At 50.4% G+C, this 13,831-nt stretch overlaps 1 protein-coding gene across 1 annotated transcript in view; it reads right to left on the reverse strand.

Moving 5' to 3' along the window:
• The window catches only part of ITGA11 (integrin subunit alpha 11), a 114,274-nt gene extending 102,228 nt beyond the window's left edge, over positions 1–12,046 (reverse strand). The window contains exon 1 of the mRNA XM_059180927.1: positions 11,895–12,046. Within this exon, the coding sequence (XP_059036910.1) occupies positions 11,895–11,946 (52 nt within the window). The 5' untranslated portion in view covers positions 11,947–12,046. The remainder of the gene's footprint in view (positions 1–11,894) is intronic.
• Positions 12,047–13,831: the final 1,785 nt, after the last annotated feature.

Consider the following 13,831-nt stretch of genomic DNA (forward strand, 5'->3'; position numbering starts at 1 on the left):
GCATTCGCGACTGTCGCGGGGGCCCCTTGCCGAGCCTGCCAGCATCTCTGCCCCTGGCTGGCCTCACCATCAGCAGCAAGCACATTCCACAGCTGACGCTTGGCTTGTGGTCTGGCCTGGCCTTCTTCCTTGGTTTCTTCTGCTCTGAAGGGCTTAAAAAAAAAAAAAATAAAAATCTGGGTTCTCTTTAAGTTTGGGGCATGAATCACTGCTTCTGGGCCTGGGAAGGGGATGGGAGGCAGGAGGCCCCATCTGCGGGTGCCCTCTCTCACGTAGGCCTGTGTCTCACTGAGCACATTTATGTGATAAGCTCCCACTCAAAACCCTCAGGCTCGGACTCACTCTCAAGCTCCTGGCCAACCTTTCCAGCCGGCCTAGGGCTGCCTCCACCTGCCCCCAAAGCCCCACCAAGTCGACATGTCTCAAACAGACTTGACTTCTTTCCCTCCAGCCTCTTTTTCTCAGGCCAGTGCCACCAGCTGTTGGCCTCCCTGACAAACTAGGTGACTAGGCCCTGCTCCGTTCTGTGCCTCCCAAGCTCACGCCTCTTCTTCCATCTCGCCCCCTTTCCGTCAGGCTCTGGTGTCCCCGTCCCTTGCCTGGGTTGCTACCATGCCATCTTATCATTCTACCCACTCCTAGTATTCATTCTCTTCTCTCCCTCATGACTTCTCAAAACATAGATTCGAATATGCCATTACCCTCCCTCAAAAACCTTCAGTGGCTCCCTAGCTGCTAAATCCAATGCCTTAGCTGGCCTTCAGGTCCTCTCTCAGGGTCCTAGCCTTCTTGCAGTTTCTTGTGTTACACCCTCCAGCATCCTGTTGACCAACGTCAGGCCCTTTGCCCAGATCCACTCGCTACTCTTCCTGCATTTGCAACCTCTTGCTCAACTCTCAAATCCCAGGGTCTTTTATCTGTACCTGGTATAGCCTTTAGTGTGTCTTCCCTTATGTTATTTACCCGAAGATCCTATCCCTCCCACTCAACCATAAGCCCACAGAAGGACAGGTTGCATCTCTTGTCTTTTGTCCACTAGAGCACCTAGCACGGGGCCTGACTCATACAGGCTCCTGTGTTAGGACCTCCTGGGTGGGGGGCATTGCAGAGAAATGCAACACGTCCGTCTTGCCCTTAGATAGCTTTCTGTTTACTTGGAGAGACAGTGCTTATGTATTTAATACATATTAATTGAGTGTCGACTGTGGCACCTGAGAGAGCTGGGGACACAGGGTCTGGTCGGGGAGGTGGTCTCCGCTGTCAGTCCAGTGCAGGAAGATGTTCAAGCAGTCACAGGACTGTGTGGTACGTGGAGAGCAGGGGTCTGGATATCAGACGGGCCTCCAAGGTCAGACTGTGGGGATGAGGTGAGGCTTCCGGGAGGAACTGGTGTCCAAGTGGAGGCCTGAAGAATGAGTGGGAGGCAGCCAGAGAAAGGAGGACGTGGGATGTGAACTAAGGAACAACCTGAGTGCAGGTCAGAAAGAGCTGGTGTGTCTGAAACACAAGGAAGCCCAGTCTGCTGGGGGTGCTAGAGGGCCATGCGGGTGATCCTCAAGGTGAGTCCTAAGCATAGGCCAAGGCCAGCTTTTCACGGTCTGCTTAGCTCTCTTACAGTCTGGACTCAACCTAATGGCAATAGGGAGCCATTGAAGGTTGTAAGCAGCGGAGAGACCACATTGCTTCATGTTTTAGCTTTACTCTGGCTGCTATTGAGAAAGGTCTGACGGGTGGGAACAAGAGAGACAAAGACACCCAAGCTGGGCTGGGGCCTCAGGGAGGACCCAGTGCCCTACTGTTCTGCTACCAGGTCTTGCTTCCTGATGGAGCATCCTTTTCCACCCCACCCGGGCTTCACTTTGCCTGTGCGCTATCTGGAAAGGCTGGTTTCTTGGTTGTGCGACCTGTGCAACTGCTCAGGGTCTTACATTCAGAAGGGCCCTTGCTTGGTTTAATGCTCCTCTTTGGCCATCCTGGAATTCTTAATCTTTTTAAACAAGGAGCGCGGCATTTTCATTTTGTGCTGGGTTCTATGTAGCTGGTCCTGCATGTGTAGAAAATGGTGTGAATAAACTCAGAGAAGAGCCCTGTCTACAAGTTATTTTATGGGATGTTATGATTGCCACCAGTTGCTGAATCTGAGGGGCCATTAGCTCCAGGGAAAGACCAATTCTGGTAGAGGAAGAGAAGATGGACACTGCTTTGTGACCTTTCTGGCAAGAGGAGGGGGCAGTGGTGTGAGGGTCTGGGGGTGGTCTGGCTGAGAGGGAGAACTATGGAAACTGGGGACACAACCAAAGGTCTATAGAGAATGACTTCAATGATCTTATCCCACTTGCCTACCAGAGATGTAGAAATTCTACCATTAGAACTTTATTCCTTTGGCTGAAGCATTTCTTGCTCCTTAAATTAGGTATGGCAGATTAGATTCCTAAGCTCATCTTTGGCCAGAAGACCTGCCCTTGAGTCCCCATGTAACCTTAGGAAAACCTTTAATAGCCTCAGTTTCTCCATCTATCTAATGGACATAGCCCCCTTGGCAGGGCCTCTAAGCTTCACCTGGCCCCCCACTAACTCAGAGAATGAACATATGGTACTGCTTATCAGGATCTGAACCCACTCCATCATTTTATTTTCAAGACCTTCCTCAGGCAAGTCTTCCCAATCTGTAATGAAATGGGCCCAGGAAATCTGCAGGGTCAGGATTTCTGGTAGCCTAGCCCTGCTGGGTGATGCTACTGGAGGAAGAAAGCTGTCAGCCCCAGCTATAGAGGCAGGAGCCCCTTCTCTGTGTCATCCTGTTTGGAATCCTGGAGTATGTTTCTATAGCAACTTGCTTAACTCACCCCACATGCCACGTGGAAAAACCTCTGTCTGCTTTAGCATATCACCCAAGCCGCAGACTGGTTTAGTGGGTTGAGCGGCTGGACCATGTGAAGGCAGGTTGCCTGCCTCATCTCTATGGTCTGCTGGCTAGGCTCTGAGCCTGACATCCCACCATGAGTTCCTGGTTCCTTTAGCTCAAGGCACAGCCCGGTTTCAGTGCAAATCCCTTCAGGTAGGACACATGAAGTTGTCATCGCTCATCAGGGCTCTTTAGCCTGAACTAACTCCTTGTTAACAGTCTGGGGCTCAGAGCAGGTTGTGATCAGGTGAAAAGGAGCAGAGACTTGTTCAGCCTGGACCCCGAGGATGGACTAGAGAGAGAGTCTGGGGGCAGGTGGAGTGGTCCAGAGTACAGGGCACTTGGGAGGCAGCTGGCAGAGCCTTTCTTGGCCCCAAGCTGTGAGGCAAGGGAGAGCAGCCCCCACCTCCTGAGACCCCATGTGAGCACTGCTTCTCACCCAGCCAGCATCTTGACTGAGAAATCAGTGACTAGCTGAGTTCGAAGAAGGGAGTTGTCACTTGTGAGCTGGTGCCCCTGTGCGGGTGGCCATTTGAGCGCTGATCTCATTTTCCCAGAGGACAGCTCCTTCAGCAAGAGCGTCTTACTCATCTTTCAATGCTCTCCAGGTCCATTTCCCAAAGAAATGTCATGAATGGATTAAGTCAGAGCTGCGGCTTGGGGATCAGGCAATCCCGACACTACCTCTTACTCTATCGGCATGACCTTGGGTGAACCATTGATTCCTCCCGTGTAACCCGGTGACCACAGTAGTGACCTCGTGCGGCAGTAGCCAGGCCTAACTGAGATGCGAGAAAGGGCTTCACACCGCGGCTGGCATCTGTCAAATAATAAACGATGGGAAGGGTAAGAACTGGTCCTGGTAGCTGAGGGCTTCCTGGATGCTGGATGCTACTGTAAGCATGGATGGGGATGGGCCACGAAGAGATTATCTAACGTCTGGCACAGAGCCACGGGTGAGGTTGTTGTTCTCCTCATTTTACAGAGGAAGAAAAATGAGGCCCAGAGGGGCTTATCCAGGGTCACCCAAGGAGAAAGGATTTGGATCTGGGCTGTTGGGCTTCTGGGCCCTTCGTGTAGTGATTGTTCTTGCTGCTCAGGAAGCATGCAAGTGAAAAAAGAAATGAGGGGTGGAGACAGGGAGACAGTGTGACTCCCCCACCGATTTTCCCTCCATGTGGGATTTTATTCATGCTGTGACTCAGATCATAAGACACAGTATGAAAGCCCTCTGTGGAATGTGTTGGGAGCTTATTCACTTTGGGTTTACAAGATTACCAACTACAGGCTCTCTCCTCTCCTCTCCTTCTGGGCTTTCAGCTAAGAATTGGTACAGTTAGGATTTACACGATGGGGGTTGGGTATGGTCCCCACCCGGACCACAGCTCCCTCTAGCAAGCCTTCCATACCGAGGAGATGTGGGTGTCTTTGGAGCTCTCAATTGTTTGGGGGAAGATGGTTTCAAATGGCTGTCCATCCTTGATGGCAGCCCACAGTTGGGTGGTAGTGTGTGTGTGTGGGGGGGGGAATAGGGGCGTGAAGTGATGGGGGTCAGCAGAAATACCATTTTGAAATGCATTGGTGCATGTTAAAAGTTTGTTTTGTAGCTGACCTTCTCTGAGTCTGCTGGATGCCATGACATACCCCAACGGGATAAAGGCGGTAGATGACAAACCCATAGCCAACCTCATGCTCAAGAGTGAAAAGCTTTTCCTCTAAGATTTGAAATGAGACAAGAATGACCAACTTTGCCACCTTTATCCAACATAGTATCCAAAATCCTAGCTACAGTAATCAGACAAGAAAAAGAAATAAAAGGTCTCCCAACTGATAAAAAAGAAGTAAAACTGTCACTGTTGGCAAATGAGAGGATATATATAGAAAACCCTAAAGAGTCCTCTCAAAACCCACAAAAACTAGTAGAGCTAATAAATGAATACAGCAAATTTGCAGGATATAAAATATATAGAAATCTGTTACATTCGCATACACTAGTAATGAGCTAGCAGAAAGAGAAATTAAGAACACAATCTCTTTTGTAATTGTGTCAAGTAGAATAAAACACCTAATAAATTTACCCAAGGAGGTAAAAGAACTCTACTCTGACAACTGTAAGACATCGATGAAAGACACTGAGGATTGGGGTACCTGGGTGTTTCATTCTGTTGAGCATCCTACTCTTGATTTTGGCTCAGGTCATGACTTCTGGGTGGTGAGATCGAGCCCTGTGCTGGACTTCACTCTGGGCATGGAGCCTGCTTAAAATTCACTCTCTCACACTGTTAGTGGGAATGCAAACTGCTGTAGACACTCTGGGAAACGTATAAAGTTTCCTCAAAAAGTTAAAAACAGAACTATCCTACAACCCAGTAATTGCATTACTAGGTATTTATCCAAAGGATACAAAAATAATGATTCAAAGGGACACATTCTTAACAATATGTATAGCAGCACTATCTACAATAGCCAAAATATGGAAAGAGCCTAGCTGTCTTTTGACAGGTGAATGGATAAAAAAGATGTGGTTTAGATACGCAATGGAATATTACTCAGCCAGCAAAAAGAATGAAATTGTGCCATTTGCAACGACATGGATGGAGCTAGGGGGTACTATGCTAAGCGCAATAAGTCAGAGAAAGACAAATAGTGTATGATTTCACTCATATGTGGAATTTAAAAAACAAAAGAGATGAACATAGGGTAAGGGAAGGAAAAATAAAAGAGATAGAAACAAAGACAGAAGTAAACCATAAGGGACTCTTAACTATAGGAAACAAACTGAGGGCTTCTGGAGGGGAAGTGGCTGGGGGGATGGGGTAACTAGGTGATGGGCATTAAGGAGGGCACTGGATGCAGTGAGCACTGGGTGTTGTATGCAACTGATGAATCATTAAATTCTACCCCTGAAACTGATAATACACTAAAGTGAACTTAAATAAAATATAATAAATTTAAAAAGATTGTTTCTCCCTCTCTCCCTCCTTGCTCTCTCTCTCTCTCAAAAGAAAAAAAGAAAAAAAAAAGAAAGAAAGCAAGAGAGAGATTACAGATGACACAAATAAGTGAAAAATATAGTATATTCATAGATTGGGAGAATTAATATTGTTAAAATGCCCATACTACTCAAAGCAATCTACAGATCCAATGTAATCTCTATCAAAATACCAATAGCATTACTCACAGAACTAGAATAATCCTAAAATTTGTGTGGAGGCACAAAAGTCTCAAATAGCCCAACAATCTTGAGAGAGAAGAACAAAGCTGGAGGTATCACAATCCTGGATTTCAAACTATACCACAAAGCTGTAATAATCAAAACCATGTAGCACTGGCACAAAGATAGACACATAGATCAGTGGGACAGGACAGGGAGCCCAGAAATAAACCCACATTTATATGGTCAATTAATCCATGACAAAGGAGCAAGAACATCCAATAGGAAAAAGATAGTTTCTTCAATAAATGGTGTCCGGACAACCGGACAGCTACATGGAAGGAAGGAAGGTAGGCAAAAAAGAAAAGAAAGAAAGAGGGAAAGGAAGGAAGGAAAAGAAAGAAAAGAAAAAGAGAAAGAAAAAAGAAGGAGAGAGAGAAGGTGGGAGAGGGGACGGAAGGAAGACAGGGGGAGAGAGGAAATGCACGATTTTCTTATACCATATACAAAAGCAAACTTAAAACGGATGATAGGCCTAAATGTACGTCCTGAAACCATAAAACTCCTAAAGGAAAATAGGCAGTAAACTCCTGTACCTTGGTCTTAGCAATATTTGTGGGGGAGGGGGCAGTCTGTCTCCAGATGGAAGGACAACAGAAGCAAAAATAAACAATTGGGACGACATCAAACTAAAAACTTCAGCACAGTGAAGTAAACCACCCACAAAATGAAAACCATCAACACCTACTAAATGGGAGAAAATATTTGCAAATGATATATCTGACAAGGGGTTAATACCCAAAATACATACGAAGTCATACAACTCAACATTTAAATAAAAAATGAACAATCTGATTTTTAAATAGGCAGATATACGGAATAGACCTTTTTCCAAAAAGGACATCCAGATGGCCAACAGACACATGAAGAGATGTTCACCATCACGCCTCATCGGGGAAACGCAATTCCAAACCACACTCCGCAATCACCTCACTCCTGTCAGAACGGCTAGAATCAAAGACAAGAAGTAACCAGTGTTGGAGAGGATGTGGAGAAAAAGGGAACCCCCATGCACTCTTGGTGGGAGTGCTAACTGGGGCAGCCCCTGCGGGAGACAGTACGGAGTTTCCTCAAAAAGTGAAAAATAGAGCTTCTCTATGAGCCAGCAATTCTACTGTTGGGTGTTTACTCCCCTGAAATGAAAACACTCATATGAAAAGACAAATGTCCTCCCATGCCCATTGCAGCATTATTTACAGTAGCCAAAATATGGAAGCCACCTAAATGTCCACTGAATGGATAAAGAAGATGTGGCGTACATACACAATGGAGGATTACTCAACCATAAAAAGCAATGGCATCTTATCACTCACAACAACACGGGTAATACCCGCAGGGTGTTGGGCTAAAGGGAAATAAGTCAGTCGGAGACAAATACCTTATGGTTTCGTTCACAGGTGGAATCTAAAAAACAAAGCAAAAGAACAAACAAACCAAAATGGAAATAGACTCCGAAATACAGAGAATCAACTGGTTGGCTAGGGGGGACGGGGGTGGAGGGATGGACCGAGCAGGTAAAAGGGATGAAGAGGTACAAACTTCCAGTTATAAAAATAAATAAGTCATGGAGATGAAAAGTACAGCACAGGGAACATCATAATATTGTCACCACTTTATATGATGACAGATGGTAGCGGCACTTATCCTGGTGAGCATTTTGTAATGTATATCAATGTTGAATCACTATGTTGTAGCCTGGAATTAATAGAATATTGCATACCAATTTTGCTTTTATTTAGAAACAAAACAAAACAAAACATTACCATTAAAAAAAAAAAAAAAGAGTCAAGCCAGCTGAGAAGAAAGTTTTGTCCTAAGCAACAAGAGGAGAGGATGGAAGGGAAGTTCCCTGCTGCTGGAGGAAGCTTCCACTACAGGAGGGGAGAGAAAGAGCCGCAGAGAGGTCATAAAGAAGGTGAGTCACCGTCTGAATGCCTTAAGGCCCATGGCCCTGTGTGTGTGTGGCTGAGGACAAGGAGAACAGCCTGGAGATAGCCCATCTCTGAGGGTCCGGGGTGGGGTGGCTGGGCTATGGGGTATAAGTAGAAAGAAGGTGAGACTCTACTCCTGTCCCTTCAGGGCCCTATGTGGAAGGGCTTCCATGCGGAAGGATCTAGAAGCTCTTCAGCTGGTGATGGTAGCAGAGAGGCTTGCCTGACAAGCTCCCAGCAGGGAGGGACAAGCTTCATCTCTTGCTCTGCTCTTCCAAAGCTGGAGAGTAGGGCTTACATCCTTTTAGTCTTTGCACATTCCTGCTGCCTAGTCCTGTGTTTTTTCCAGACAAGGTTTTCCTGCTGGAAATGAAATGTCATAGTTTTTCTCTGCTCCACAAAATGCCACAAGGCACTCACACTAAGATCACACTGACTCCATGACAAATCAATCAATCAATCCCTGAACTCCCATGATGATCAAGACTTTGGGCCAGGTCTTTTGGAGAAGAGCTGGGAAAGTTTGGGTTTCCTGGGCCCTTGGCATGTATGCCCCTCTGAGCCTCCAACCTCAGCCCTTCCTTTACACTTCTCTTTGGGACTGGGGCTTGGCAGTTTCATCTCCGTGCACCCTCCCATCCCTTACTAAATGGTCAGTATCTTGAGCGCTACTGTTGCTGATGATGATGGAAAACAGAGACAACCTCCTTGAATACATAATGTGTGCTGGGACTTTCCAAGCCCTTAATTTACACTTACTCATTTAATCTTTGGCTAGCTCTGTCAGTTCTATTACTTTCATCCCCATTTTGCAGGTGAGAAAGCTGAGGCACAGAACCACTTAGTAGTTTGCCAAGAGCACAGAGTCCTAACTGGCAGAGCCCAGACCCAGTCCAGGCTGTGAGACCACAGCGCCTTCACCCCCACACTGTGCCTAATCTCCCTGTGTGCCTTTATGGGGCTTGGCAGATTACAGATGCTCCGTGAAGACTGAGGTTTTAAAAAGAATCATCATGCATCCGGGCACCTGGGGGCCTCCATGGCTGAAGCATCCCACTCTTGGTTTCAGCTCAGGTCATGATCTCTTGATCCTGAGATGAACCCTTGTGTGGAGCTCTGTGCTCAGCAGAGTCTGCTTTCTTTCCTCCTCTCCCTCTGCCCCTCCCTGCCACTCACACACACATTCTCTCTCTCTCTAAAATAGATAAATAAATTTTAAGAAAAGAATTGTCACTCATCAACCCTTACTACAGATGTGTTACGATAGAAACTTCTTATCAATGGATCTGCTATCTCTGGATGTCAGCTATAGAAGTCTTTTTGTCCTTGTCTATTTCTTTTTTTCTCTTGCTTTCTTGGTAGCTTTGTCCACCCATCAGCCTGCCCAGCTTGTAGCAGAAGCTCTGGCAAGACAGAGGCTCTGAACTCATAATGGTTTCAGTGCAGACTCCCTCCCAACTTGGCTTATGATAGGTCCCCTGTTCCCCTGCTCAGCCAAACTGTGCCGTCACCAGCAGGCACGCTTCCTGGTAATTCTCACATTGGATCCATGTGATACACAATTGGGAGATGGATATCAATCTTGCTCCGGAGCCACGGGAATGGATTCATCGACCCCACGACCTTTCCAATTTTCAGAGTCCAAACTAGGGTCACCCTTGTGGTTTTATAATATCCACCTTTTTGTTCTTTGATTAGTCCCTGGAAATAACACTCTAACTTACTAATCAACCGACTTCAAGACCCTGTTAAAATGATACCTCCCCCTTCAGGAAGCCTTCCTTGCAAATGCAAGTGAAATTGAATTTCTTGTTTGAACCATGGCTCTTAGTCTCTCTGTGCCGTTCACTCCCTTCTCCCTCTGTTTAACTTTGCCTGGCCTTGCCTCATTCCCAGCGCCAGGCAGGGCCCAGATCCACACATACTTCATCCCCACCCCCAGTTTCTTGCAAGCAGATGTCGTTCCAACATTGATTGATATGTTTAATGAATCCCATATTTTAAGAACCCAAAACTGACCAGACAGAACTCAAGGGCGTTTTTCTCCATTTAAAGGGAATTCTGAGTCACAAATTCTGTCCCTGTCCTTCACCCCACTCCCCTAGCACACACCCCCCCTCCCTCACCACCGTTCCTGCTTGACTAACAACAACAGAAACAACCATTGCTTCTGTTCTGCTGTGCACCCAGCCCGAGTTAAGGGCTTTACTGACAGTGCCTCACACAATTATCTGGAGAAGTTTATGAACTCAGTCTGAATTTCCATCTCCATTCCACAGAGAAGGAAACCTGTGGAGAGATTGCATAATGTACTCAAGGTTGTACAGCTAGTGGGCAACAGAGCCAGAATGGAAAACACGTTCTGACTGCAAAGACTTCCCCCTCAGTCCCTTGAGGTTCAGACTGACTCTAGCCATTCCATCTCAGGGTCTGGTGGGATGAGTCCTCCTATCTGGAGTCACACAGGGGCACACTCCCTTTTCCTACGGAGGGATCCCCTTGTGATCAGAAGACAGTTCCTGGAGTTCTCTTCCCTCCTAAGTGACACAGAATGGGCTTCACCTCTGGCAGCTGGTTTCTAGATGAATACTTGCCTGGTGGCAGCTCTTCCTTTGTCCTCCAGAACACCCCTTTCCTCCAACAACTTTAAGCGTTAACGTTTACTTTGTGGTTCTAGGATCTGGACTGAACTCCATCAGCCAGAGACATTTTCAACTACAGCCCCTCCCAGAAGCTCTGCTATAGACCAATGGGGGCGGGGGGTGCACTTGTTTCCGAGGTACCCCCGGACAGCGGTGAGTGAGCCGGGCTGGGGGGTCTCCACCTGTGCTTCCTGATGGCTCCTCTCTCGCTGCCTCCATATCCGACCCCCGGTCCCGGACCCAGCCCCAGCCCGGAACCCATGCGGAAGGGGAGGCGAGACCGGGGGGCCAGTACCCGCGGCTGGCGCTGGTCCCCACCGGGGCACTCGGCTGCGCAAACGAGAGGCCCCGAGAGCTGTCGCCGCCGGTAGAACGGCGCTACAGGTACCGGTCTGGCCGGGGCGCCGGGAGTGGAGAAGCGCAGTCTGGTTGCCCCAGTGCGGAGAGCCTAGGGTTGGCCTCTAGCTGCGGGTCGTGCGCCCTGCGGACAGAGGTCCCCGCCGCGCCCCGACACCTGGATTGCATTAGGCGAGCGGCGCGCCTCTCAGCGACGGCGGCTTCTCCAGATTACTGAATAACTGCATAATTCCGAGCGTGGGTTGCCCCGTCCCTACCCCAACCATCAGGTAACTTTTCCCCGGGCCCTGGCTGCGGAGCTGCCCTAGTCTCCTTTGGCCCGGCCGGCGACCGCTCGCCACCGCCTAGGGCCGCCGCCCTGGGGCTTCGTCCGTCCCCGGACCGAGGGATTCTGGGCAGCTCGCGGCGCCCAGGTTCCCCAAGCCCTTCCGGGCCTCCGTGTCTTGCTCCCCGAACTTCAGGCGGCTCCCTCCGCTGGCAGGAGGGCGGCCGAGGCGGCGCTTGCTCCGCGCCTCGCGTCCCCTCCCAGCGCGGGCCACGCGCCCTCCGCGCTCCCGGGACGCTCGAGTGTCCCCAGCGGGGCGCCTGGAGTGGCCAGCGTGTCCCGCGGAGCCGCCAGCCCTCCGCGCTCCTCTTCCGCCCTTCCCCAACTCTTCCCCAACTCTTCCCCACACGCCAAACTCTCGGCTCCAAGCCGTCCGGCCGCGCCTCCCTCTGTTGCGGAGCTTGGCGGAGCCGCTAGACTGCAGCCACTTTCCGGGGGACCCCGGTTCCCCACCCCGGCGGCCAAGCTTCGACCCTGCGAGGGGCTCCCACGGGCACGCGGAGGCAAGGGGGCAACGTACCTGGCCACAGGCTGAGCGCCCAGGCCACCAGGAGGCCCCTGGGCAGGTCCATGGCGTGCGGCGCGGCGGCGGGGGCCGGGTGCGGGGCGACCGGGCAGCGAGCCCGAGCGGCAGCCTCCTCGCGGGTGCCCCGAGCCTGCACTGTGCGCCGCGCGCCGGGCTCCCTGACAGCCGCCGCTCCTGCAGAGGAAGTGGGAGGGCTCGCGCCGCGGGGAGGGGCGCGCGGACACGCTCGCGCCGGGCTCCAGGCCAGTCTCGGCCCTTCTGCCACCTGGGCCGGCGGCGTGCAGCGCCTGGGCGCCGTCCCCGCACGCCCAGCCCCGCGCCCCCACTCCACCTCTGCCGGGGAGAGCTGGTGCGGCGCCCCCCTCCACGCTCCGCTACCAAATTCCACGTCGCTGCAGGAAGAGTGGCTTATATTCCCATTTCCCAGAGGGAAGAGCTTCACAAAACTCCGAGGGGTTATCTCAGGGGCCCCGGGGACACCGGGCCACGACTCAGGCCTCCGTGGGCCCAGGAGAGCAGATGTCCCTCCAAGTCAATTCTGAAACGTCCCCCCTGCGGGCCCGCTGCGGGGAGCTTGGAATATAAAGGGCCCAGTGCTTCTTCTGACCTGCACTCTGGCTGCTTCCTACCTGAGGCACCCCAACGCAACCAGGAGGAACCCGTGCCTACATCTGTAACAGAGAAGCTCTTCTTTAGAACGCAGCTGCCTTCCTTCCCAGTAGTTCTACCCCGGACAGTTAAATCCCATGCACGTTTGCTGCACGAACTTTAAAATGGGACCTGGAGCCCAGCTGGTGAGTGCGGAGGCTGCCCTGTCCCGCAAGGGAGAGAACTGAGGCAGAGGGTGGGATGGCCCAGGTCCTGAAAGCTAGAGCAGGCACCCCGCCTCACCTCCTCCCGGAAGCCTTCCTTCACCACCTCCCGAAACCAGATCTGCACCAGGGTACATGTCCGTTCTCTCTCTCTCTCCCCTTCACTGAACTTCTTAGTAGAGAAGCTATGCCTCAGTTGGTAGAAGCATTAACTTTTCTCTCCTTGTCCAGACCGAAAACTCCATTAAGGTAGAAATCCTTGTTTGGTTCACCGCTGAGCATCCAGGAACACATAGTAGGATGGATGGTTGGATGAATAGGTGAACCAGCACAGGTGATGTGAGGGGAGGCTCAGAGGGTAGAACTTCGGTCTGGAAGGGACTGGAAGGGCTTCCCAGAGGACTTGCCGTTCAGGCTGGGTCCTGGAGGATGAGGTGGGTTTTGAGAAGGTCCAGCTTCATGCAAGTGTAGTAATGGGTGTTGCGCCCAAACTGCTCCCTTCTAGCTATGCTGGTTGTTGTTTGGGCAACCTCACCTCTCCCTCTGGTCCACAGACTTTGGGGAAAGCTGATTCCATCTCTGGAAGGGGTATGTGCATGTGTGCTGGGGGGAGGCACGTGGTTTAGGCGGAAATGAATCGATGTATTGCCATCCCCTGGCTTCAGCCAGGGAATGAAAGGGAAGAAAGGAAAATGTGAGAAGAAAAAGGAAGAAGGTTTTCTTTTCTAGGAAACAAGATTTCTTGCTCTTCTGATTCTTCTGGAATGAATGAAGGAAGAAAAAATGAACTAACTAATTCGCTCCTCCCTTCTCCTACTCTCACGTCCCCTCCCAGGCTGAGACAAAGACTCCTGTAGGCCCAGAAGCTCATAGGGGTGGGGAAAGGAAATCTGGGCTTGGGGTGAGGCAGACAGATGCTGGATGGCAGAATGGAGTGACCAAGTCCAGGAGGGTCTTGTTGAGCCCCTGAATCAAGCCACCCCATCAGCCTGTTCCCCTGAAGACTTTCCAGTCCTATGACCAATGAGGCCCCTTTATTGTTTGAGTCGGTTTGACTCAGGATGCCTTGAACTTAGAGCATCCTAACTGGGAACAGCGATCTAAGGAGCTGCAAACTAC

Source organism: Mustela lutreola, chromosome 7 (assembly GCF_030435805.1).
Source record: "Mustela lutreola isolate mMusLut2 chromosome 7, mMusLut2.pri, whole genome shotgun sequence".
Classification (NCBI taxonomy): Eukaryota; Metazoa; Chordata; class Mammalia; order Carnivora; family Mustelidae; genus Mustela; species Mustela lutreola.